Consider the following 24,413-nt stretch of genomic DNA (forward strand, 5'->3'; position numbering starts at 1 on the left):
TCAGGACACTTGGATGCGGCTTTCCATTTCCCCAGAGGAGAGATTCATGGTGACTCTGAGGTATATATTTTTTTTTTTTAAATTGTTTTTAAATGTGTTATTTTTCACATTGAAATGTGTAATTGATCTTTATTGATCTAATATCTGTGTTGAATCAATGTTTGTGTTTTATTTTGATTGGTTTAATTTAAAATAACATATTGTTGTTAATTGTAAATCATTGTTTGTCTTGTTTTCATAGATTCTTGGCGACTGGTCAATCTTTTAGTGCTTTACATTTTGATTTTTTGTTGGGGAGATCAACCATTGCCGTTATAGTACGTCACACATGCGACATGATATGGCAACATTTAAAAGAACAAATGATGCCTCAGCCAAACAGAGAAGATTGGTTGAAAATCTCTAAGGGCTTCAAGGACTCTGTTGACTTTCCTAACTGCATAGGAGCTTTGGATGGCAAGCATTTCAGAGTTAAAAAGCCACCAAACTCTGGGTCACGTTATTTCAATTTTCATAGGTTTTTTTCCGTTGTTATTTTGGCATTGGTTGACACAGAATACCGTTTTATTTATGCAGACATTGGGGCCTATGGTAGTGCCTCAGATGCCCGTATTTTCCGTTCATCAAGATTAGCCCAACGCCTGCAAGAAAATGCATTATTGATCCCCCCACCAGTTGCCCTACCTGGTACATCTGGACCGTTGGCACCATATGTGATGGTAGCAGATGCAGGATTTGCATTATCCAAACATGTTATGCGACCATATCCAAGGAGATCCATTGATGACAGGAAACAGTACTTTAATAATCGGCTAACTAAAGCAAGACGTTATGTGGAGTGTGCATTTGGTATTTTAGCTAACAAATGGCGCATTTATCAGACAACTATTCAGTTGCACCCAAACTTTGTCACATCTGTCCTCAAGGCTACCATAGTGCTTCACAATTTCTGTCGGATACATGAAGGAGGAAGTTATGTGGATGATGAATTGCAGATAAACCATGTTGTTAATCCAACAGGTGAACCTATGTCTCATAATTCCGTGACATCTGGTTTACAAATTAGAAATTTATTTACTGATTACTTTAATTGTTTTGATGATAATAATAATAGTGATGTATGTTAAGATTGTCTTGGATTTATTTAGATAACAATTTAATATTTTTTCTTATACGAAAATGTTTAATTATTTCTAAACATCTAAGAGCTTAAATCTTACTTGTATTAAAGTGAAAATGCGTTAATCAGCAACTGACATTTATGTTAACAACATGGATTTCTGAATGTTGTATGTATGTTTTTGTAAATTTCTGTGTTACTATCATGTTTTTTTTGTTATTTGAAACTTACAACATTAATAATGTTAAACGTCTATAGAAAAAATGCAATATTATTTTTAAATTTAAATAATAAACATGATAGTTTTTTTCACAAACATATTTTTTTATTAATAATAAGCATATTAATCCATAAAGTAATGGTGTTCTTTTGTCACATAAAAATAATAAATGAACATATTGTTCATCTTCTGTTAAATTTTACAAAAAGTAAATTTTTATGGTATTCTTTCGAAAATTAAAAATATAATTTACTTACAAGAGTAAATTTTCAAAATTGTGTCCATTGGTTACAATGTTGTAAAATTGACGACCAATTAAGTTGCTCTCATGTTGGACATTGACATAGACATAATAAATGTAAACTGTGTTTTGAGAATATAAGAAGTAATCTAACCATCAAATTGGTTGGGTACAAATGTGTTCCTAACACTAAAAAAAAAACCATGCCATCAAACATATATGTGATCCGTCACTAAATATAATCACACATGTGTTTTTTTTTTTTTAAACTCAGAGTTGACACATTTTTGGAAATCCCTCTTTTTAGAAATTTTGACTCATTCATCATATTTTTTATTTGAATGTCAAGATTACCAAAAATGTGTATCATAAGTCAACAAGATCTTCTAGTGAAGTAACCTGAGTGTTGCTGAGTATGTTGTTTTGTGTGGCCTCAGAAATAGTATTTTCAGGAATGGAAGCAGTTGTTGGCTGAACAACATTCCTATTACTAGCTACAGTATTGTGTGGAACAGTCTGTTGCATGCTTGTTTGTCCCAACACATTGCCTGATGTTGAGTACACCTGTGGATCTACATGGGTAATTGGGTATTGTGTGTGTGTATGTTGTTGACCTTGAGGATAGTTGACTGATGTTTGTAAGTGTGGTGTAGGTAACATAGTTGTGATTGGATAATGAGGCATCATGAATGATTGTGGGTATGTTGAACCAGGAAACAAGTTAGGTAAACCACCAATATTTGTGGGTTGAGTAAAGTAACTAGTACTTGGAGTGGGTTGTAAATTCATATAGTTGATGGGTTGCTGTGAGGTTGCACTTTGTACAGTGCTTAAGGCACCAGTATTGGTTGCAACATACCCTTGTCTAATTGGTGTTGGGAATAACGTACTTGAAGCAATTGAAGGTTGACCAGATTGTTGTAATACTGGATTATTGACTATTACAGTTGCCATTGTTGTTTGTGTTGAAATTGTATTTTGATTGTCTGTTGTGTTTGGGACTGTATGTTGTTGCATAATGGTACGCCAATTTTCTATGGCCTCATATACTCTCACTGGTTCCTGTTCTGCCTGACTAGCTGAAAGTAGGGTCAGCATAGCAGCACGTACACGTTCCTGCCTATCGGATGGAATTTTGGTTAGGCTAGAAGATAAAGACCGACAAAAGCGCTCGGCATCTGTTTCAGGAATCAGAGTGTTCATTATGTGAATAATGCGTGTGTCAATTATTTCCGGTAAGGATCTCATTTCCTCAGGTCTGCGGATTCTTCTTGCACGTAGAGGTTGTGGTGCAAAACGTGGAAGTACATTTGTTTGTGTTGATTGTGTAGCTGGTGTGGTTGTTTGTTGTGTTGATGAGGCTTGGGTGTTGGTTTGTGCACTCTCTGTCCCACCCTCATGTGATTCAGTTGCTGCATCTTGTTGAATCTCTGGATTTTCACTGTCTTCTCTGCCAGGTTCTTGTTCTGATGCTGAGGTGGCTGTAGCAGAGGGACCAGCTGTTGGTTGATCATCTGAATCGTCTAGATTATCCTCCGTTCTATAAGAAAAGAGACAACATATTACAATCTTAACATTTATATTTGTACAATTATCTTCATGAAGTAAAGTTTTTTTTTTTTTTTTTTTTATTTTTTAAAAAAAAAAAACTTACTGTGTTACTTCTAAGATGGGTGCTAGGAAGCTTATTTGTTGATAATAAACATATCTGCGTTTGCGGCCTTGGCTGGATGAGGATGGTATAGGGTTGTACTCCCTTCGGTACTGATCACGTGCAGAACGCCAACGCCTTTTCACCAAGTCAACTGTGTAATTTTTAAAAATATGTCACTTGCAACATTCACCATAAATCTGCACACATTAATTAAAATAATGTTTGCTAAATGTAATATACTATTTTACCAAATCATGTTGGCCAAATACTTTTGAGGACAAAAATTTTTGTAATATATTCTTCATTCAAAACCATTTTTAGACATTCACACATAACAAAATAATATTTCTGTTAAATTATCTTTGAAGTAATTGTCATATATATTAAAATTTTCCTTTTTTTTTTTTGTCCAATAACATTTGGCAAAAAAGTCCTAGAAATATTATTTTATTCATGTAGGTCATGATATTGAAATGTCATTTAACTAAATAAAATAAAAATATTAAAAATAAAAAAACATGATTTGAAATTGTGATACGAAACTTAGACTCATAAAACAGGGAAATTAAAAACACATGACAGTTTAATCAGTTAGTTAATTAACTTCATGAAGAATTCAAAGGCAGATTACAAAAATAAGTATACTTTGATTTTTGTAAGTTATGAAATGTTTGGTTACCTTTTTAAAAATTTAACATGAACTCAATATATAGAGTAGGACATATACCAATTCTTCACAAATATTTTTTAACTAAAAGACAACATAACTATAACAACACATTCACAGTTTGTAATTATTTTAAAAATCCTAATATATATATTAAATAAAAAAATATAAAAACATACAACAACTTACCATATTTAGCACGCTTTGCAGGCGAACATCTAGCCCATGCATTATTGGGGTACACTTCCTCAGCTACTTGATTCCAATGGCGGTCAACTGTCAGTCGGTCATGGTAACCATCAACACGTGTATCCCATAATGGTGGGTGAGTCTCGACAGCTGTTATCAGTTTCTCCGTGTCCACCCGTGGTGCCATTATTATATTTCGTGGGCGAAATTTTGCTCAAAATATATCTTTCAATACACAGAACTACAACTGCTTGCTTGCTCACTCCTTCTGCAAATGCATAGTTAGTTTTGTGCAAAAAAAATATGTTAGCTACGCCACCTGAAAGTATTTGAGATTGTAACAACCTTTCTAATGAAAACACGGACACGGACCACACGGATAGCATACGGAGGCCATCCGTATCACGTACGTGTAAACACGGACCCATAGGATTTAATGGATCCGTGAGGACGTTATGCCGGTGGAAAACGGACATGTCAGCGCTTTTTCGGCACGCTCATACGTACGCACGGAACGGACACACGCTCCGTGCGCAAACACTGACGTGAGGCTTTTTATATTACAAATAATGTGTCAACATCAGCACGTGTCTCCGGTACGTGTAAAAAATGACAAAAACGTACCGGAGACACGGATGTGTGGCGCAGGCCTAAGACAGAGTAAATGATGGGACAACATGAAAACAAGGATGTCCACTATATATACACAAGTGGGTAAAATAAGTATTGAACACGTTACCATTTTTCCAAGTAAATATATTTCTAAATGTATTATTGACATGAATTTCTCACTAACGCAACAACCAATTCAATCCACTCGGCAAAAAAAATCAAACAATAGATGTCCGTAGTTAGGTTGTGTAATAATGAGAAATGATACATGGAAAAAGTATTGAACAAACTGTATGAAGAAAGAGAGGTGCAAAATCCCAAGGAAAGTCATGATACTAACTGAAATCTATCACTGGTTAGAAAGCAATCCTGTCACTTAGTGAAAAATAATATCAACTGGTTCAATTGATGGAATATAATAAAAGAGTCTCATTACCAAGGTGGCACACAAGAAACATCTCATGAAGGGTAAAACCAGTGAGCTATCTCAAGACATTTGCAAACTTATTGTTGGCATTGGTTACAGAAAAATTTATAAACAACTGAAGGTTCCAGTGAGTCCAGGGAGTTCCAGTTGGGCCCATAATCCAGAAGAGTACAAAAAATAATTTAACGATAAACCAGTGACGACCAGGTGCTCCGCACAAAAATTCAGACTGAGGAGTCAAAATAATTATCAGAAGAGTTGTCCAAGAGCACGAACCACCTATGGAGAGCTACAGAAAGACCTGGAATCAGCAAAGACAATTGTCTTAAAGAAAACAATAAGAAGTGCATTCAACCTCAATGGCTTGTATGCATGCTCACCATGCAAGACTCCATTACTGAACAAAAAGCATGTTCAAGCATGTTTAAGGTTTGCTCAGCAACATTTAGACCCATCTGTGAAACACTGATAGAATATTGACTGGTCAGTTGAGAACAAAACTGAACTCTTTGGATGCCATAATGTACACCATGTTTAGAGGCAAAAAGGCACTGTATATCACCCCAAGAACACCCTACTAACAGCTATTTCACTATATATATATATATATATATATATATATATATATATATATATATATATATCTACATATATACATATAATATATAAAGCTGAGTGTATGTGTGTGTGTATATGTCCGTTAAAGGAGTCCCCACCGTTGCATTTACAATCATGAAATTTTGCAGACACCTCATGTGAACCAGGGAACATCATAGACTATGTTTTGACAGGAAAATTTAACCCTGCACTTTACAGTTACTCTCCAAAAAACATGCCTCCATTAAGTTTAATGGAGCCTGGAACTACAGGTTATTAATAGGAGCTGTGATTGGTTGCTATAGGAATAAAGGACAGTGTTAGTATAAGAAGCTTATATGTGAGGTAACATGATGTTGGTGGGGAGACGGATAGAGACAGAGAGACAGAGAGAGACAGACAGACAGAGAGACAGACAAACAGACAGAGAGACAGACAAAGAGGGAAAGAGACAGAGTGTTATGGGACTGCCAGATGGTAGGCAGTAGGTAGGCTATCTAGCAGTCAGGGCCCACCGTGCAGAATAATCTGCTGCTGTCAAAGGCAAGGTAAGGGATACTGTACCACAAGAGTGGTACTGTCGCTGTTACCTCACAGTGACACTAAGACTAAGTGCAGTGTTCACTGTTAAATCACAGAGACACGGCAAATGCCAAAATGATAAGAAGGGTGGACCTGTAGCTCCTGGCAATTACAAGAACTACAAAGCATATGCGGATGGTGCCCCAACCGCTGTCCACTAACCAACACCTCTGTTACCTCACAGAGGAGATGTAACTAATAATGCAGCAAGTGTGTCAATGCGAACAATATGAAGACTGGACCTGTAGCTCCTGCCCAATTACAGGAACTACAAAACATAAGCGGATGGTAGCCCCAACCGCAGTCCACTAACTAATACCAGTGTTACTTCACACTGATGTGGGTGCAAACAGTACTATCCGTACTGCTTAAGCTTAATGATAGTCCCTGCCTGAACTCCTTGTGCTCTCCACACAGAGGGAGTCAGTGAGCTCTCTATGCTAACCACACAGACGTATTAGAGAGACACTGAGAGCAGTGAGTGATTGCCCTGCCAAACCCTTCTCCTCTAAGGTAGATGGAAGTGGGCTGTAGTATACTATTAGTTGGTGCTAAGACCCTGCCTAAGCTGTTCCACTAAAATGCAAGGAAGCGGGTAGTATTGGACATCACACATGAGGCATCTACCCCATGCATGCACCAAGAACGACTGAGCGCCGAACAGCGTGCTGCAGGGATCTTTATAGATGAAGCACCTCCCACAAGATGGAGGTGATTCGAGCTTAATCCACCAATCATCAACAAGTTCGTCAAGAATCACGTCACCCGCGGCCAATCAGCAGCCAACATGTCATGGTCATGTGAGCCTGTGTCAGCGATGAGGTCACCCGCGGCCAATCACCAGACAGCATGTCATCGTCATGTGATCACGCATCAGCGATGACGTCACTCGCGGCCAATCAGAAACCGACACTTCATAGTCATGTGATCTCAGTTCATGACAAATCGACGATCGCCACGTGGTGAGCATGCTCAGGAGGGGCAAAAGGTGACTTAGAACAAAAAGCCTGCTTGCAAGCTCGCACATGCTCAGAAGACCCACTACAGGACTAAGCCTCAGACGCAAGAGCCTCACCAATGACCCGTTACCCAGAGAGATAGAGACAGAGAGACAGACAGGAAAAGAGACACAGAGAGAGAGACAGACAGTGAACGAGACAGACAGAGACAGATGGGGAAAGAGACAGAAACAGACAGGGAAAAAGACAGACAGGGAAAGAGAGAGACCTGGAAAGAGACAGACCTTTAAAGAGACAGACCTGGAAAGAGACAGATAGGGAAAGAGAAAGACAGAGACAGACGGTGAAAGACAGACAGAGACAGACGAGGAAATAGACAAACGGGGAAAGAGAGACAGATGGGGAAAAAGACAGACGTTGAAAGAGACAGACCTGGAAAGAGACAGACCCAGAAATAGACAGATGGGGAAAGAGACAGACAGAGACAGGCAGACAGGGATAGAGAAAGGCAGACAGAGACAGGCAGACAGAGAGACAAAGACAAATGGAGAAAGAAACAGACCTTGATAGAGACAGACGGGGAAAGAGACAGACGGGGAAAGAGACAGACGGGGAAAGAGACAGATGGGGAAAGAGACAGGCGGGGAAAGAGACACACGAGGAAAGAGACAGATGGGGAAAGAGACATATGGGGAAAGAGACAGATGAGGAAAGAGACAGATGGGGAAAGAGACAGACCTTGAAAGTGACAGTCCTGGAAAGAGACAGATGGGGAAAGAGAGAGACCTGGAAAGAGACAGACCTGGAAAGAGACAGACCTGGAAAGAGACAGATGGGGAAAGAGACAGACGGGGAAAGAGAGAGACAGACAGACACAGACACAGAGACAGACACAGAGATAGAGACAGACAGACACAAACAGTGATAGATAGAGACAGACAGACACAGAGACACAGAGATAGAGACAGATAGACTGATACAAAGACAGACAGAGAGATAGAAACAGGCAGAGACATAGACACAGACAGACAAGTAAAGAGACAGACAGAGAAACAGACAGACAGTGACACACAGACAGAGACTGGGAGAGAGACAGAGAGACAGTTACTAACCCGGGCAACGTCCGGGTGGCTACAGCTAGTATATATACAGTATATATATATATATATATATATATATACTTTATATATATATATATATATATATATATATATATATATACACACCGTATTTTTCGCTTTATAAGACGCACCTGATTATAAGACGCACCCCCAAATTTGGTGAAGGAATAGAGAATTTTTTAATAAATGGGGTCAGTCTTATAATGCCAGCGTCCGTCTAGCAAATAATATAGGGTATATGTCCCTCATAACCCCCTCATCCTAAAATTAGCCCCTTAATCTGGATATGGCCACCTTATATTGAACACGTCCCCCAGTGATGCTACATTTCCCCTATGGCTGGCACACATCCTCTATGGCTGGCACACGGCCCCTGTGGCTGGCACAAAGGCCCACTCTGGCTGGCACACAGGCCCACTGTGGCTGGCACACAGGCCCACTGTGGCTGGCACACAGGCCCACTGTGGCTGGCATACAGGCCCACTCTGGCAGGCAGACAGGCCCACTGTGGCAGGCAGACAGGCCCACTGTGGCAGGCAGATAAGCCCACTGTGGCAGGCAGACAGGCCCACTGTGGCAGGCAGACAGGCCCACTGGGGCAGGCAGACAGGCCCACTGGGGCAGGCAGACAGGCCCATTGGGGCAGGCAGACAGGCCACTGTGGCTGGCAGACAGGCCCACTGTGGCTGGCAGACAGGCCCACTGTGGCAAGCAGACAGGCCCACTGGGGCAGGCAGACAGGCCCATTGGGGCAGGCAGACAGGCCCATTGGGGCAGGCAGACATCACCCTCTGTTACATATCGCCCCCATGTTGCTGCTTTTAGTAAAATAAACTCTTTCCTTACCTTCTGCAGCACTGTCTTGTCTTGTGTCTCCCTCCTCGGGGTTGAGCTCCTCCAGTGTCTCCTGCACTTCCTACTTCCTGGTTCTAGTGCAGGTCATGTGATCGGGACAGCAGAGAGATATCTCTGCATGCCTAATCACAGCAGCAGGAGCGAGACCGGGCAGACGCTGGAGGAGGTGTGTAAAGAGTTTATTATTTTACTATGGGCAGCAGCACGGGAGGCTATAGCTAACACAGGGGGAGGGGGGATCCTGTGCGATCAAAGGTAAACACAGGCAGATATAATATGTGCAGCTCCCCCAGCCCATCAGCGCGATGCAGTTTCAGCACCACGCTTCTGATGGACAACGGCTGTGCATATTTTATGAGCAGGAGCAGGAGATCAAACGCTGCTGCTCCCAGCTTTTCCTGCCCCCAGCAGCCCCCAGCACTGCTCCAGAGCTGTCCGCACCTCCACTGGACTCTGTATATATATATATATATATATATATATATATATATACCCCCCCTCCCGTATATTCGGATTATAAGACGCACCCCCTACTTTCCCCCAAAACTTGGGGGAACAAAAGTGCGTCTTATAAAGCGAAAAATACGGTATATATATATATACATATGTATACGATGGATATGAAAAGTATTCAGGTCAGTCAACCTTGTTTTGATCAGAGTTTGGTCAGTGCATAACTTTTATCATTAATGTTTCATCAGTTTGGATCTGTACAGATTTCTTAAACTTCACCCATTAAACAGTCCATGAAAAACGAACATCACACTGATAGCAGCTGAGTGCTGCCGATCTTTTTATGGTTACAAAGATTTACATAAGTGAGTTTGTTCTCTGTGACTTTGTATAAACCATTTGGTCCACATAAATATATGGACATGTGAACAGCCACATAGGATTATAGGTATGAGTGCTACCCTTAAAAAATACTGACACAACTCCTACGTGTAAAACATGACATAAGACTAAGCCCTAAGGCAGGTTCTGATCCTTTCCTGCACACCACCACTTCCAGATTTTAGGTTTACATGAATGACAATGGACTTCTACAAAATGTAGCCAACAATTACTGACATTCTGCAGCACATACTAGTGAAGAAATACATAATGGAAGGTTTTAGTGAGGCACAAAGAATTTTATTGCTCAGACCACAAATCTTCCATCGCATCAAATTGTCCAGAAATTGTGAAGAAAACTGCAACTCAAGCTAAGCGGTCTATAATAAAAGCATTGTGTGCTTTATATGACACTGCTTTTAATCTTTGAATGCCATAATCTGGATTTAATATAAGTAGAGTTATGGCAAAGAACCTACCATTTCCGTGAAAGCATATTTATTTGCTTCTAATCCACGCTTTCCTGTCAAAGCTAAGCATCAGTCACAGGAAAAAATCTTTAAATTCACAGGATCATCTGGCGGAAAGTATTCTCTTCTTTTCACAGTTTTAGATTGACAGTGTAAAGATAGCTCAGATGCTCCGTATATGTGATTTCCCCTCTCCGAGATTGCACACAATATTGTGTAGCGCAGCTTTCTGTGACACACGGCACTCATGTGAAGATTAAAGGGATGTTATTAAATCATTGGAAAATACACCCTGTCCATGGCACAGACACCGTCAGGTTGAAAGCTGCCTGTGACTGATAAGACCACCACTGTTCCATGTCAATGACTCTCTGCCATTGCTGTGATTGAATCCAAACTACAAAGTCTCCTAATTTTACTTCTCTGCAACAGATGAATTATTTCTAATGAGTCACATCAAAGTTTTGTGTTTATTGTGTGATTTGTGTTCCTTGTCTGCTTCCTTCCTGGATGGGCCTCAATTTCTTATTATGGAATGATAGCATTGACCCTGCTTATGTAAATCGGTACAAAGAATGAGTGATACATATATCGTGCCCAATTTATCAAGGTGTATTCTGTCATAAAAGATCTTAAAATTTAACCAAATGTTTGCGCAACTCTAAGTTGTGTAAACATTTTGCAACAGTTGATGTTTTTATTCCATGTCCAACCAGCTCCGACAATTTTTAGAAACATGGGTGCAGCTGGGGCTTGACCAAATGCACTATTTCATGATAACTGACACCTCTAGGATTCTAGGGTGGCATAAATTACGCTAGAAATGTACTCCAGTCCTTGACTACGTAATCATTTTTGGCAACAGGACACGACAGGTGAAGGATACACCAAATTTATTATAAACACTCTCCTCTTAATAAATTTTGCGCTTCTTACTACAGCGGAAAGTTAATCTAGACTGAGACTGGTGTACAAAATGACAATCTTGATGAATCAGGGTCATTGTTTATTTAGGTTTTTCCCTAACTATAGCTTTAAAGAGGTTGGAACACAACTCGGTAGTAAACTATAATAACCAATAAGCTAAAAAAAGGTGGTAATTGAGCACATATTCCTCCTTTCCTGGAATGGACCAGTAAGCAGGGGGTGATGCTGCTATCTCTTAAGGCTTATGAATACGTTGGTTACCATCTGCAAATAAATGTAAATTGTAATAGAGGAAGATCTTCCTTATTACACAGTACAACACAAGGCACTTTACCACCAAAGGATAGGTGAAAAATATCTGATCACTGGGGGTCCTACTAGTACCATTATCGGTGGTCCCAACATTAAATCTCCATCCCCTGTTCCTCTTTTCTAAGGTCAGGTTTCAATGGCGTTTCATGGTCGCACATAGGCTATGGAAGGAGCACTAAGGAGATGATAAAAGTCTTTTGTTGGACAGTATAAGTAACTTGTAAGTGCCCTGGTGATCAGTACTGAAATCTGCATTTTTTTATTATTTACAACTTTGGTCCATTTGTCACAAATGCTTTGCGATGCATCTGTTGGTCCACTTCTGAGTCCCTGCTGCTCCCATGCTGACAGCTTTGTATTTCCCGATCAATCTTTATTTATTAGGTGACAGCAATGATGTACTGGACACATGACAGCTGAGGTGAGATGTATGCTCCATATTTCGGGAATAGTGGGTAATCGAATAATACAATAACCTATACTGTATGCAAACTGTAATATTACAAATCTGATAACAGATTCGTTTTTGATGCGGCTTATCTTTTTTTGTGTTGACACACGACGTGTAAACTGTACCCAACCTTTATATCTTCTGTACTTTATATACTTTCGGCGGTCCTCTCAGGGGTTTCACTGTACATGATTCACATTTGATGCAATATTCTACATTCCTTTGCATTAATTCTACTCGGAGTAAAACAGATCTCGGTATTTCTGACACGTTTGACCTTGATAAGTCACTGATATCACTCGGCTGGTTGTCACTTCATCAAAATGATGAAAGAATGCTGCATAACGTAAGTGCAAAGACAGCCGAGGACAGAGTGAAAGGGAATCACAGTAGGGCAAATTTACTGGAAAGATGAAGCAGAATATAGTGGACATCACAAGAATGTTGGACTAGTATGTAGGTGTGCAAGGAGGACCCAAGCGAGTGCCTCACACTTAGGATTACAGCAAATTACACACAGTGTACTTATGCTATGATCAATACATAAAACGAGGCAAATGATTTTCATATTTCTATAATTAACATTCAAAGGGAACTACTATAATGTCTGGAGAGCTGGTTCAATCATGTCTTTATATATGAACTTAAAAGGAACCTGTCACCAGATTTTTGAGTTTTAAACCAAATCTAGCACCTTACGTAGCACCTGTGCTGCATTCTATAAATGTGCATGATGACCCCTGACTTCCCCTTTAGTCCCCACAAATATCTTTAAAAAATCTCTCACCATGTATGCTAATCGTTGGTCTAGTCTGATGGGTGTTCTATTTTGCAGCTTTTGTCCCTCCTTTTCGGCGCTGAACGCTGTTCTCCTTTGAAAATTGATGTGCATGATGCCTGTGGCGCCATCCACGTAGCTGGCAAAATCTTGCACTTGAGCAGAGACATTGCCAGCTTGCGCAGGTGCACTTCACTCTGCTCTGCTATGGGCAGAGCCAACTACATAGGTGCACATGCGCGAACCAGCGAGGTCTCTGCGTAGGTGCAAGGTTTTGCCCAGCAACGTGGATGGCGCAGGAGGCGTCAATCATGAAAAAGGACATGTGGATGACATCTGCTGCATCCCTCCCTATTGCGGGCGCAGCAGAAAACATCGGTGCTTCTGAGCAAGGCAGCAATGTCTGTGCACAAGCACGAGATTTTGCCTGGCTATGTGGATGACGCAGGTGATATTCCGGCTTTCGGTGCTGATCACCGTCCTGCTTTGATGATTGACGAGGATGACTACACTCTATAAAAATGCATGTGTTCCCCTCTGATTCCCCCTGTAGATGCCACAAATACTTTTATATAAAATCTCCCACCATGTAAGCTAATCAGTGGGTCCGGTCCAATGGGCGTCCTATTTTGCAGCTCTTGTCACTCCTTTCAGAGTTGAATGCCATCCTGCATTGATGATTGACATGGATGACGCCTCCGGTGCCATCCACGTAGCTGGGGAAAATCTCACGCCTGGGCAGGGAACTCGCTGGCTTGCGCAAGATTTTGCCCAGCTACGTGGATGTCGCTGGAGGCATCATCCATGTCAATCATCAAAGCAGGACAGTGATCAACTCTGAAAGGAGAGACAAGAGCAGCAAAATAGGATGCCCATTGGACCAGAGCCAATGATTAGCATACATGGTGGGAGATTTTATATAAAGGTATTTCTTGGGTCTACAGGGGGAATCAGGGGACAATATGCAACATGGACCTTTATAGAGTGCAGCACAAAAGCTACTTAGGGTGATAGTTTTGGTTTAGAACACAAAAATATGGTGACATATTCCCTTTAGTAAACCATCTGTGCTCCGTATGCTAATAAGGCATCTAGGAGTCCTGTTATATGGTTTGTCGGACCTTAGAAGTCCAGGAAATGTGTTTATTTTAGTAAATTGATGAAACACAACTAGTCATAATATAGTCAATGGTGTAGTATCTTTTGTGACGATCGTTTGACAGATTTGTCCCGCATGAATTTTGATTTTGTGTTTTTACATTGGAGTAAAAAATAGAACTCTTAATAGAGAACAGAACAAAGTCTGACACATGGCGTGAGTTTTTACTAAAAGAGAGTAATGTGCACTGAATATGTATGATATATAAAAGAGTAAACGTTCCCTAGTGGGACGCATAAAAGTGAAAAAAACACTTGAGTTATAAAAATGTTACAAGCGTAATTAAAAACAAGCGAATGGATAATTATTTTCCTTGTGAAAATACTGAATAATAGTGATTAAAAAGAACCACTATATAACTTTGGTATCCACATAATCTCAAAGGACTTCTATTTCACGGAGAATGGTACAAGGAGATGAATAATGGCAGAATTGCCGAAATATGTTAGATGCTAAGTTGTGAGTACCCTAAAATGGCTCATCCTATATAAACTCTACCCCATAGAAGCTATTATCATTCAAAATGTTATTTGCGTTATTTGCGTCATGCCAAACAAGCAAAAAAAAAATGAATATGACTGATGTAGGGGCTAGGTGGGTTGAATTGTCTTTGAGGACATTCTTGTCATGCTTGTGTCTAGGTTAACTGGAATATGTGAGCCTAATTTCAAACATCACTCGAGATTTTGTCCATCCCCATGTATATAGCATACTATATAGCAGAAATACTACACAAGTACTTATAATGGTCCCCTCCCTCCTTTGTTCTCTCCTGCAGCCCATGGTATAAGCTTTCTGCTGGCCAGATGCTATATGCTGCATCAAGCTTCCGACTCCTGCATTGATCTCAATCTCTGGTAACAGGAACATCTTTTCTGCAGTGTTACCGACCTTGCCTACGGAATGTAATGTTGTCAGTGCCTTATGTATTGTAGTATCATTGGATGCAACTGCATAAATCTAAGCAGGGTTGCATATACTAATGCCTTTCATTTCAAGGGTTTACCACTACAATATTGATTAACTATCCCTAAGGGTAAAAAAAAAAAAAACAACAGAATTGCTATTTTGTTTGCGACTGTGTCTAAATAAAAATATAATAGAAAATGTAATAAGCAATAAAGAAGTATCGAGCCCAAAAATTATACTATCTAAAAATATAGCTTCTTTCACAATCAACAAGGCCTCATATTGCCTAAACACTGAAAAAATAAAAAATAAAGTTAATATGTTACTTTTGCTAATGTCAGAGGAAAAAAAAATAAAAAAACTGGATTTTCACTTTGCCATTAATTTCATGAAGATACTTTTGAGTTTAAAACAGTCACTACAACCCCTGATAAATGCCTTGTGGGTTATAGTTTACAAAATGGAGTCATTCTGTTAGAGTTTCTTCTATGCTGATACCTCAGGGTCTCTGCAAATGCAACATGGCGACAAGAAACCATTTTACTAAAATTTGGGTTCCAAATAGTGATGTATCTCTTCTGAGGCATATAATGTGCCTAAACAGTAGTGTTCAGCCACAAATTGAGTATTTTTGTCTTCGGGAGAAATTTAGTAATAAAATTTGCGGTATGTTTTCTCTTATTATTTCTTCTAAAAATGTAAAATGTTGAGCTAAATCTACAAAATATTGTAACAAATATTTTTTTATTTTTACAGTAAAGAAATTTGCAAAACCTTTTCTTTAAAAATGTTCACTACACCAGTAGATTAATTTCTTCAGGGCGGCAGCTTCCAAAAAGGTGTCATTCTGTGGGAGGTTTCCTCTACTAATACCTAAAGGGCCCTGCAAATGAAAAGTCTCTTCCCTTCTGAATCTTGCCGTACGCCCACATATTGGGTTTTGCTATACTCGGCAAAAACTGGGTAACAACTTTTGGGGCATTTTTTCTCATATTACTTCTGGTGAAAATCAAAAATGTAGGCCTAAAACTACTATTTAATGGAAAACATGGATTTTTTTTCTTTCCAGTTTGCATTAACTCATGTGTAGCACCTGAAGGGTTAACAAACATTCTAAATACTATTTTGAATACTATACACTTTTTAAACTGGATGATTTGTGTGAAGCTTCTTATATATTGGTCTTTCAATCGAAGGTACTTGAAAACTTACTGTAGTTGACCCCTAAAAAAATACTTCTGAATGTTGCTTGAAATTTTGAAAAATTGCTGTTAAACTTTTAAGTCATCTAATGTCAAAGCGAACATAAATGGACATATAGAAAATGTAGCTAATATATAGTACCTGTCTTAATTATTTACTATTTTATAGAAAATAGTCAGCAGGATTAGCTATGTAATCTGAGAGCAGCATCACATAGAGACTCGTCTCAGAGCCTGATTCCAGTGATTTCTCACATACCGGGCTTTGTGTTGCTATTCAATAAAATCAGTGTTCTATTAGCAAGAGATAATCACTGGAGGGCTAACTGCCTCGTGACATCTAGTCCTCCTGCTCTCTAAAATTTACAGACAAAAAAAAATATAAAATTGTGAATGCATCATGTGAACACAGTGCAGGCTAAAAAAAACTGCACCAAAAAATATAATCGTGTGATTCTGCCTTAAACCAAGTTCACTTGTTCAGTATTTGGTCAGTATTGTACATCAGTATTTACAGTATTTGTAAGTCAAAACCAGGAGTGGGTGAAAAATTGAAAAATGCAGAAGTGGTGCCCGTATTTCAATTATACCTTTATTCTGATTTTGGCTTACAAATACTGAGGTAAATTACTGACCAAATACTGAACATGTGAATGTGGCCTTAGGCCCGTTTCACACGTCAGTGAAAAACACTGACGTTTTTCACTGGCGTGTAAAACACGCACATGTCCCTCCGTGTGCCGTGAATCACGGCACACGTGGGTTGTCTAAGTGCAATCCGGGCTCCGTTCTCCGTGGCCTGTGATTGCACTTAGAGATTAACTCACCTGTGCGCGCTCCCGCTCTCCATGGTGCTGATCGCTCCCGCGGTGCAGTATCCGGCCGGCTCTGACCCCCGCAGCAGCTGCTTCCCGGTCGGCTGTGTCGTGCATAATGAATATGTGCGACAGTAATGAGCCGGCTCAGAAGCAGCCGGCAGAACGGGCTGCAGAGAGCGTCGCTGGAGCCGGGTGAGTAAAAATGATTTTTATTTTAAAAGCACGTTTTTTTCTGGCACGTGTCTCACGGATCACACCACTGCGTGGTCCGTGGGACATCAGTGATGCTAGAAAAAAATGGACATGTCTCCGTGCGGCAATCACGCACACGCAGGTACGCCACACGGAGACACGTGCAGTGAAAAATCACTGATGTGTGAGCAGACCCATTCATTATAATGGGTCTGCCTATGTCAGTGATTCTGGTACGTAGAAAAAAAAGCACAAACGTACCAGAATCACTGACGTGTGAAACAGGCCTTAGATAGTGTTATTTCCTACACGGCCACTCACAGGCATAAGCTCTTGCACATAATGGAAAATTTGGTCCTATTTAAATATATACTGCTCAAAAAAATAAAGGGAACACTTAACCAATAAAATGGTATTTTAGCGTTCCCTTTATTTTTTTGAGCAGTATATATTCATGGTTGCAGCCTAGCATCATCTTCTGTATTACTGCGGATAAAGAAAATCAATCAGCCTCGCTTTCTACCGAATAATAATTTTTTATATTGTTCTGTCGTTTTTGAAGAATGAAAACCTGTACCAGAATGTTAAATATGAGTCCATGCAACTTTTTTCCTAACCAATGCATCCTCTAGTTATGGTAATTTTGTGTTGATTTTTTATAGTATTCTTTATAAAAAAAAAAATGAATGGAAGGAAATAAAGCATATCTGAATGAAAAAAAATATATACAGTACAGACCAAACATTTGGACACACCTTCTTATTCAAGGAGTTTTCTTTATTTTCAGGACTCTGAAAATTGTAGATTCACATTGAAGGCATCAAAACTATGAATTAACACATGTGGAATGGAATACTTAACAAAAAAATGTGAAGCAACTGAAAATATGTCTTATGTTGTAGGTTCTTCAAAGTAGCCACCTTTTGCTTTGATTACTGCTTTGCACGCTCTGGCATTCTCTTGATGAGCTTCAAGAGGTAGTCACCGGAAATGGTTTGCACTTCACAGGTGTGCCCTGTCAGGTTTAATAAGTGGGATTTCTTGCCTTATAAATGGGATGAGACCATCAGTTGTGTTGTGCAGAAGTCTACTGAATAGACTATTAGCTGCTTTTTTCTTGCCATAATACAAATTCTAAGTAAAGAAAAACGAGGGGCCATCATTACTTTAACCCCTTCAGCCCCCAGCCTGTTTTCACCTTAAAGACCCGGCCATTTTTTGCAATTTTGACCAGTGTCATTTTGACAGGTTATAACTCTGGAACACTTCAACGGATCCTGGCGATTCTGAGATTGTTTTTTCGTGACATATTGTACTTCATGTCAGTGGTAAATTTAGGCCGATATGTTTTGCGTTTATTTGTGAAAATTTCGGAAATTTGGCGAAAATTTTGAAAATTTTGCAATTTTCAAAATTTGAAATTTTATGCCCATAAATCTGAGAGATATGTCACACAAAAAAGTTACTAAATAACATTTCCCACATGTCTACTTTACACCAGCACAATTTTTGAAAAAAAAAATTCCGTTAGGAAGTTAGAAGGGTTCAAAGTTCATCACCAATTTCTCATTTTTCCAACAAAATTTACAAAAACAATTTTTTAGGTACCACATCACATTTGGAGTGATTTGAGAAACCTAGGCGACAGAAAATACCCAAAAGTGACCCAATTCTAAAATCTGCACCCCTCACTCTGCTCAAAACCACATCCAAGAAGTTTATTAACCCTTTAGGAGCTTCACAGCAACCAAAGCAATGTAGACGAAAAAATGAAAATTTTACTTTTTTAACACAAAAATGTTACTTTAGCCATAAAAATTAGTATTTTCACAAGGGTATCAGGAAAAATGCATCATAAAATGTATCGTGCATTTTCTCCTGAGTACGCAGATACCCCATATGTGGTGGAAATCAAATGTTTGGGCACACAGCAGGACTCGGAAGGCAAGGAGCGCCATTTGAATTTTTGAGTGCAAAATTAGCTGCACTCATTAGCGGACGCCATGTCGGGTTTGAAGACTCCCCGAGGTGCCTAAACAATGGAGCTCCCCCATAAGTGACCCCATTTTGGAAACTAGAGCCCTCAAATATTTTTTCTAGATGTTTGATGTGCACTTTGAACCCCTGGGGGCTTCACAGAAGTTTATAACGTTGAGCCGTGAAAAGAAAAAAAATTTTTTTTACCACAAAACTGTTGCTTCAACCAGGTAGCTTTTTTATCACAAGGGTATCAGGAAAAATGCACCATAAAATGTATTGTGCATTTTCTCCTGAGCACGCAGATACCCCATATGTGGTGGAAATCAAATGTTTGGGCGCACGGCAGGACTCGGAAGGCAAGGAGCGCCATTTCACAGCAAAATTGGTTGGAATTATTAGCGGACGCCATGTTGCGTTTGGAGACCCCCCTGAAGTGCTTAAACAATGGAGCTCCCCCACAATTGACCCCATTTTGGAAACTAGACCCCTCATGGAATTTATCTAGCTGTTTAGGGAGCACTTTGAACCCCTGGAGGCTTCACAAACGTTTGTAATGTTCAGCCGTGAAAATATTTTATTTTTTTTACCACAAAATTGTTTTTTCAAACAGGTAGCTTTTTTTCCCACAAGGGTATCAGGAAAAAATGCACCATAAAATGTATTGTGCAATTTCTCCTGAGTACGACGATACCTCATATGTGGTGGAAATCAATTGTTTGGGCGTACGACGGGGCTCAGAAGAGAAGGAGCGCCATTTCACAGTAAAATTGATTGGAATTATTAGCAGACGCCATGTTTCATTTGGAGACCCCCTGAGGTGCCTAAACAATGGAGCTCCCCCACATGTGATCCCATTTTGGAAACTAGACCCCCCCCATACAAAAAAAATTAGTTTGGCGAAATAAAAAATACAGACATCAGTAGAAAAAAATGAGCGCCTGCCAAGACCAGTGCCAAACGTGAGAGCAATGCATGAGTCTCGCATCGCATCATCCACTGCAGTCTGGAAGCGAGCAACTGCGCTGGATAATGCGATGCGAGAGGGCGGGGCGGCAGATGAGAAAGGGCGCAGCGGATGGAAGATGGGAAAGGGCGCAGCGGGTGGAGGAGCAGCAGAGGATGGGAAAGGGCGCAGCGGATGGATGATGGGAAATGGCGCAGTGGATGGATGGGAAATGGCGCAGCGGATGGAGGAGCGGCAGAGGATGGGGGGGGGGTGAGATGGGGATACCTACCTTACAGGATGGATCTAGGCAGCAGGATCACAGCAGACAGAAGAGGCAGCAGATGAAGGAGGCAACAGATCGAGGAGGGTGAGAGGGGGCAGTAGATGGAAAATGGGAGAGAGCAGGCAGCAGATCGGGGAGGGGGGCAGAGTCTGATGGGAGAAAGAGATGGCACATGGAGGAGGGGGGGCCCCGGGGGGAGGGTGGCTTGCAGCACATGTAGGGGGAGGGTGGCTGGCTTGCAGCACATGTGGGGGGAGGGTGGCTTGCAGCACATGTGGGGGGAGGGTGGCTGGCTTGCAGCACATGTGGGGGGAGGGTGGCTGGCTTGCAGCACATGTGGGGGGAGGGTGGCTGGCTTGCAGCACATGTGGGGGGAGGGTGGCTGGCTTGCAGCACATGTGGGGGGAGGGTGGCTGGCTTGCAGCACATGTGGGGGGAGGGTGGCTGGCTTGCAGCACATGTGCTGCAAGCCAGCCACCCTCCCCCCACATGTGCTGCAAGCCAGCCACCCTCCCCTCACATGTGTTGCAAGCCACCCTCCCCCCACGTGGGGGGAGGGTGGCTTGCAGCACATGGAGGGATAGGAGGTGTGGCGATGGAGAAGGGGCAGCCGATGAAGGAGGCGGCGGCGGCGGCCGCCGATCGGGAACAGTGGGGGCCGATTCGGGGGCAGCAGCGGCTGAAAAAGGTGGGTGCGACGGCGGCGGGGACAGTGGCGAGCATGGCGGCGGGGACAGCGGTGGATCGGGAGCGGCGGCGGGGACGGCGGCGGGGCGATCGGAGACAGCGGCGGGGACAGCGGTGGAGCGGGAGCATGGCGCCGGGGCGATCTGAGACAGCGGCGGGGACAGCGGTGGAGCGGGAGCATGGCGGGGCGATCGGAGACAGCGGCGGGGACAGCGGTGGAGCGGGAGCATGGCGCCGGGGCGATCGGAGACAGCGGCGGGGACAGCGGTGGAGCGGGAGCATGGCGGGGCGATCAGAGACAGCGACGGGGACAGCGGTGGAGCGGGAGCATGGCGCCGGGGCGATCGGAGACAGTGGCGGGGACAGCGGTGGAGCGGGAGCATGGCGGGGCGATCGGAGACAGCGGCGAAGACAGCGGTGGAGCGGGAGCATGGCGCCGGGGCGATCGGAGACAGCGGCGGGGACAGCGGTGGAGCGGGAGCATAGCGGGGCGATCGGAGACAGCGGCAGGGACAGCGGTGGAGCGGGAGCATGGCGCCGGGGCGATCGGAGACAGCGGCGGCGACAGCGGTGGAGCGGGAGCATGGCGCCGGGGCGATCGGAGACAGCGGCGGGGACAGCGGTGGAGCGGGAGCATGGCGGGGCGATCGGAGACAGCGGCGGGGACAGCGGTGGATCGGGAGCAGCGGCGGGGCAATCGGGGACAGGGGCGGGCGGCGGGGACAGGGGCGGGCGGGCGGCGGGGACAGCAACTTACCGCTCTCCTCGGCTTCCAGGGACGGTCACAGGCCGCAGATCCACATTGATTGGAGAGAGCGGTCACAAGACCGGTCTCTCCAATCAGAGCTGGGGGCGGGTGAAGCATCGATCACCCAGCTCCAGCCAATGGCCAGTGCTACAGCAGCACTGATCAGGGCTGGATTTCAATGTTCCAGCCATTTTCAATGGCTGGAACATTACAGTGGCTGTAATTGGCTGAGCGGCGTTCGTCAGCCAATCACAGCCTCTGTAGGTTCGGGGAGGAGGCACCACCCCTCCTGAGGTCAGGCAGAGGTCCCCTCCTTCCCGAATCTACCGTTTAAGTAAACAAATTTCACTCCCCGGGGCTCCGGGACCGCGATTTCGCCATGACGTACTGAGTACGTCATGGGTCGTTTAGCACCATGTCACCATGACGTACTCAGTACGTCCAAGGTCGATAAGGGGTTAAGAAATGAAGGTCAGTTGGTCCGAAAAATTGGGAAAACTTTGAAAGTGTCCCCAAGTGCAGTGGCAAAAACTATCAAACGCTACAAAGAAACTGGCTCACATGAGGACCGCCCCAGGAAAGGAAGACCAAGAGTCACCTCTGCTACGGATTAAGTTTATTCGAGTCACCAGCCTCAGAAATTGCAGGTTAACAGCAGCTCAGATTAGATACCAGGACAATGCCACACAGAGTTCTAGCAGCAGACACATCTCTAGAAGAACTGTTAAGAGGAGACTTTGTACAGCAGGCCTTCATGGTAAAATAGCTGCTAGGACACCACTGCTAAGGACAGGCAACAAGCAGAAGAGACTTGTTTGGGCTAAAGAACACAAGAAATGGACATTAGACTAGTGGAAATATGTGCTTTGGCCTGATGAGTCTTGGATCCAACCACCGTGTCTTTGTGCGATGCAGAAAAGGTGAACAGATGGACTCTACATGCATGATTCCCACCATGAACTTGGAGGAGGAGGTGTGATGGCGTGGGGGTGCATTGCTGTTGATACTGTTGGGGATTTATTCAAAACTGAAGGCATACTGAACCAGCATGGCTACCACAGCATCTTGCAGCGGCATGCTATTCCATCCAGTTTGTGTTTAGTTGGACCATCATTTATTTTTCACAGAAAAATGACCCCAAACACACCTCCAGGCTGTGTAAGGGCTATTTGACTAAGAAGGAAAGTGATAGGGTGCTACGTCAGATGACCTGGCCTCCAGTCACCAGACCTCAACCCAATCAAGTTGGTTTGGGGTGAGCTGGACCGCAGAGTGAAGGCAAAAGGGCCAACAACTGCTAAGCATCTCTGGGAACTCCTTCAAGAATGTTGGAAGACCATTTCCGGCGACTACCTCTTGAAGCTCATCAAGAGAATGCCAAGAGTGTGCAAAGCAGTAATCAAAGCAAAAGGTGGCTACTTTGAAGAACCTAGAATATAAGACATATTTTCAGTTGTTTCACACTTTTTTTGTTAAGTATTTCATTCCACATGTGTTAATTCAAAGTTTTGATGCCTTCAATGTGAATCTACAATTTTCAGAGTCATGAAAATAAAGAAAACTCTTGGAATGAGAAGGTGTGTCCAAACTTTTGGTCTGTACTGTATATATATTACAAAGCAAATAGGATGTTTCAAAAAAGTAATTAAGACTCATATCTTCCATGATGTAAACCTCCGACTTCCATCAACAAAACTTTTTTTGTGCTGCAGTAGTTCTCCGTAATGCACTACCTCTGGCAAGCAGTTTAATTCTCAGTGTACACAGTTGTACACGTGTCCTAAAAAAACATCTGTTTCAACAGACTTATAATACCACTTTGGCTAACCTAGCTTTTCTCAATTCTTCCCTTCTCTCCTCAGCATTTGGTCCCTTCTTTCATCAGTTTCCCACACTCCTCATGTCCTCAGTAACACTTCATATTTGTCTACAGTCATGGCCAAAAGTTTTGAGAATGCTACAAATATTAATTTTTACAAAATCTACTGCTTAAGTTTTTCTAATGGCAATTTGCATATACTCCAGAATGTCATAAAGAGTGATCAGCTTAACAGCAATTACTTGCAAAGTCAATATTGGCTAAGAAAATTAACTTTAACCCCCAAAACACATTTCAACATCATTGCATTCCTGCCTTAAAAGGAGAAACTAACATTGTTTTAGTGATTGTTCCATTAACACAGGTGTGGGTGTTGATGAGGACAGGGCTGGCGATTAATCAGTCATGATTAAGTAAGAATGACACCACTGGACACTTTAAAAGGAGGCTGGTGCTTGGTATCATGGTTTCTCTTCAGTTAACCATGGTTATCTCTAAAGAAACACGTGAAGCCATCATTGCTCTGCACAAAAATGGCCTAACAGGGAAGAGTATCGCAGCTACAAAGATTGCACCTCAGTTAACGATCTATCGCATCATCAAGAACTTCAAGGAGAGAGCTTCCATTGTTGCCAAAAAGGCTCCAGGGCGCCC

The 24,413-nt window shown here is 42.2% G+C and overlaps 2 protein-coding genes across 15 annotated transcripts in view; both read right to left on the reverse strand.

Annotated features, from left to right (window-relative positions):
* The window catches only part of TJP1 (tight junction protein 1), a 739,774-nt gene that overhangs the window by 461,705 nt on the left and 253,656 nt on the right, over nucleotides 1-24,413 (reverse strand). The gene's annotated exons all lie outside the window — the stretch shown is intronic.
* Nucleotides 1,667-4,278, reverse strand: LOC142301150 (uncharacterized). The gene is made up of 3 exons (XM_075342174.1): nucleotides 4,092-4,278; nucleotides 3,236-3,386; nucleotides 1,667-3,121 (listed from the first exon to the last, which is right to left on the reverse strand). Exons 1-3 carry the CDS (start codon nucleotides 4,276-4,278, stop codon nucleotides 1,948-1,950), a joined length of 1,512 nt encoding a protein of 503 aa, XP_075198289.1. The 3' UTR covers nucleotides 1,667-1,947.

The sequence above is a fragment of the Anomaloglossus baeobatrachus genome, chromosome 4, assembly GCF_048569485.1.
Source record: "Anomaloglossus baeobatrachus isolate aAnoBae1 chromosome 4, aAnoBae1.hap1, whole genome shotgun sequence".
In the NCBI taxonomy this organism is placed as follows: Eukaryota; Metazoa; Chordata; class Amphibia; order Anura; family Aromobatidae; genus Anomaloglossus; species Anomaloglossus baeobatrachus.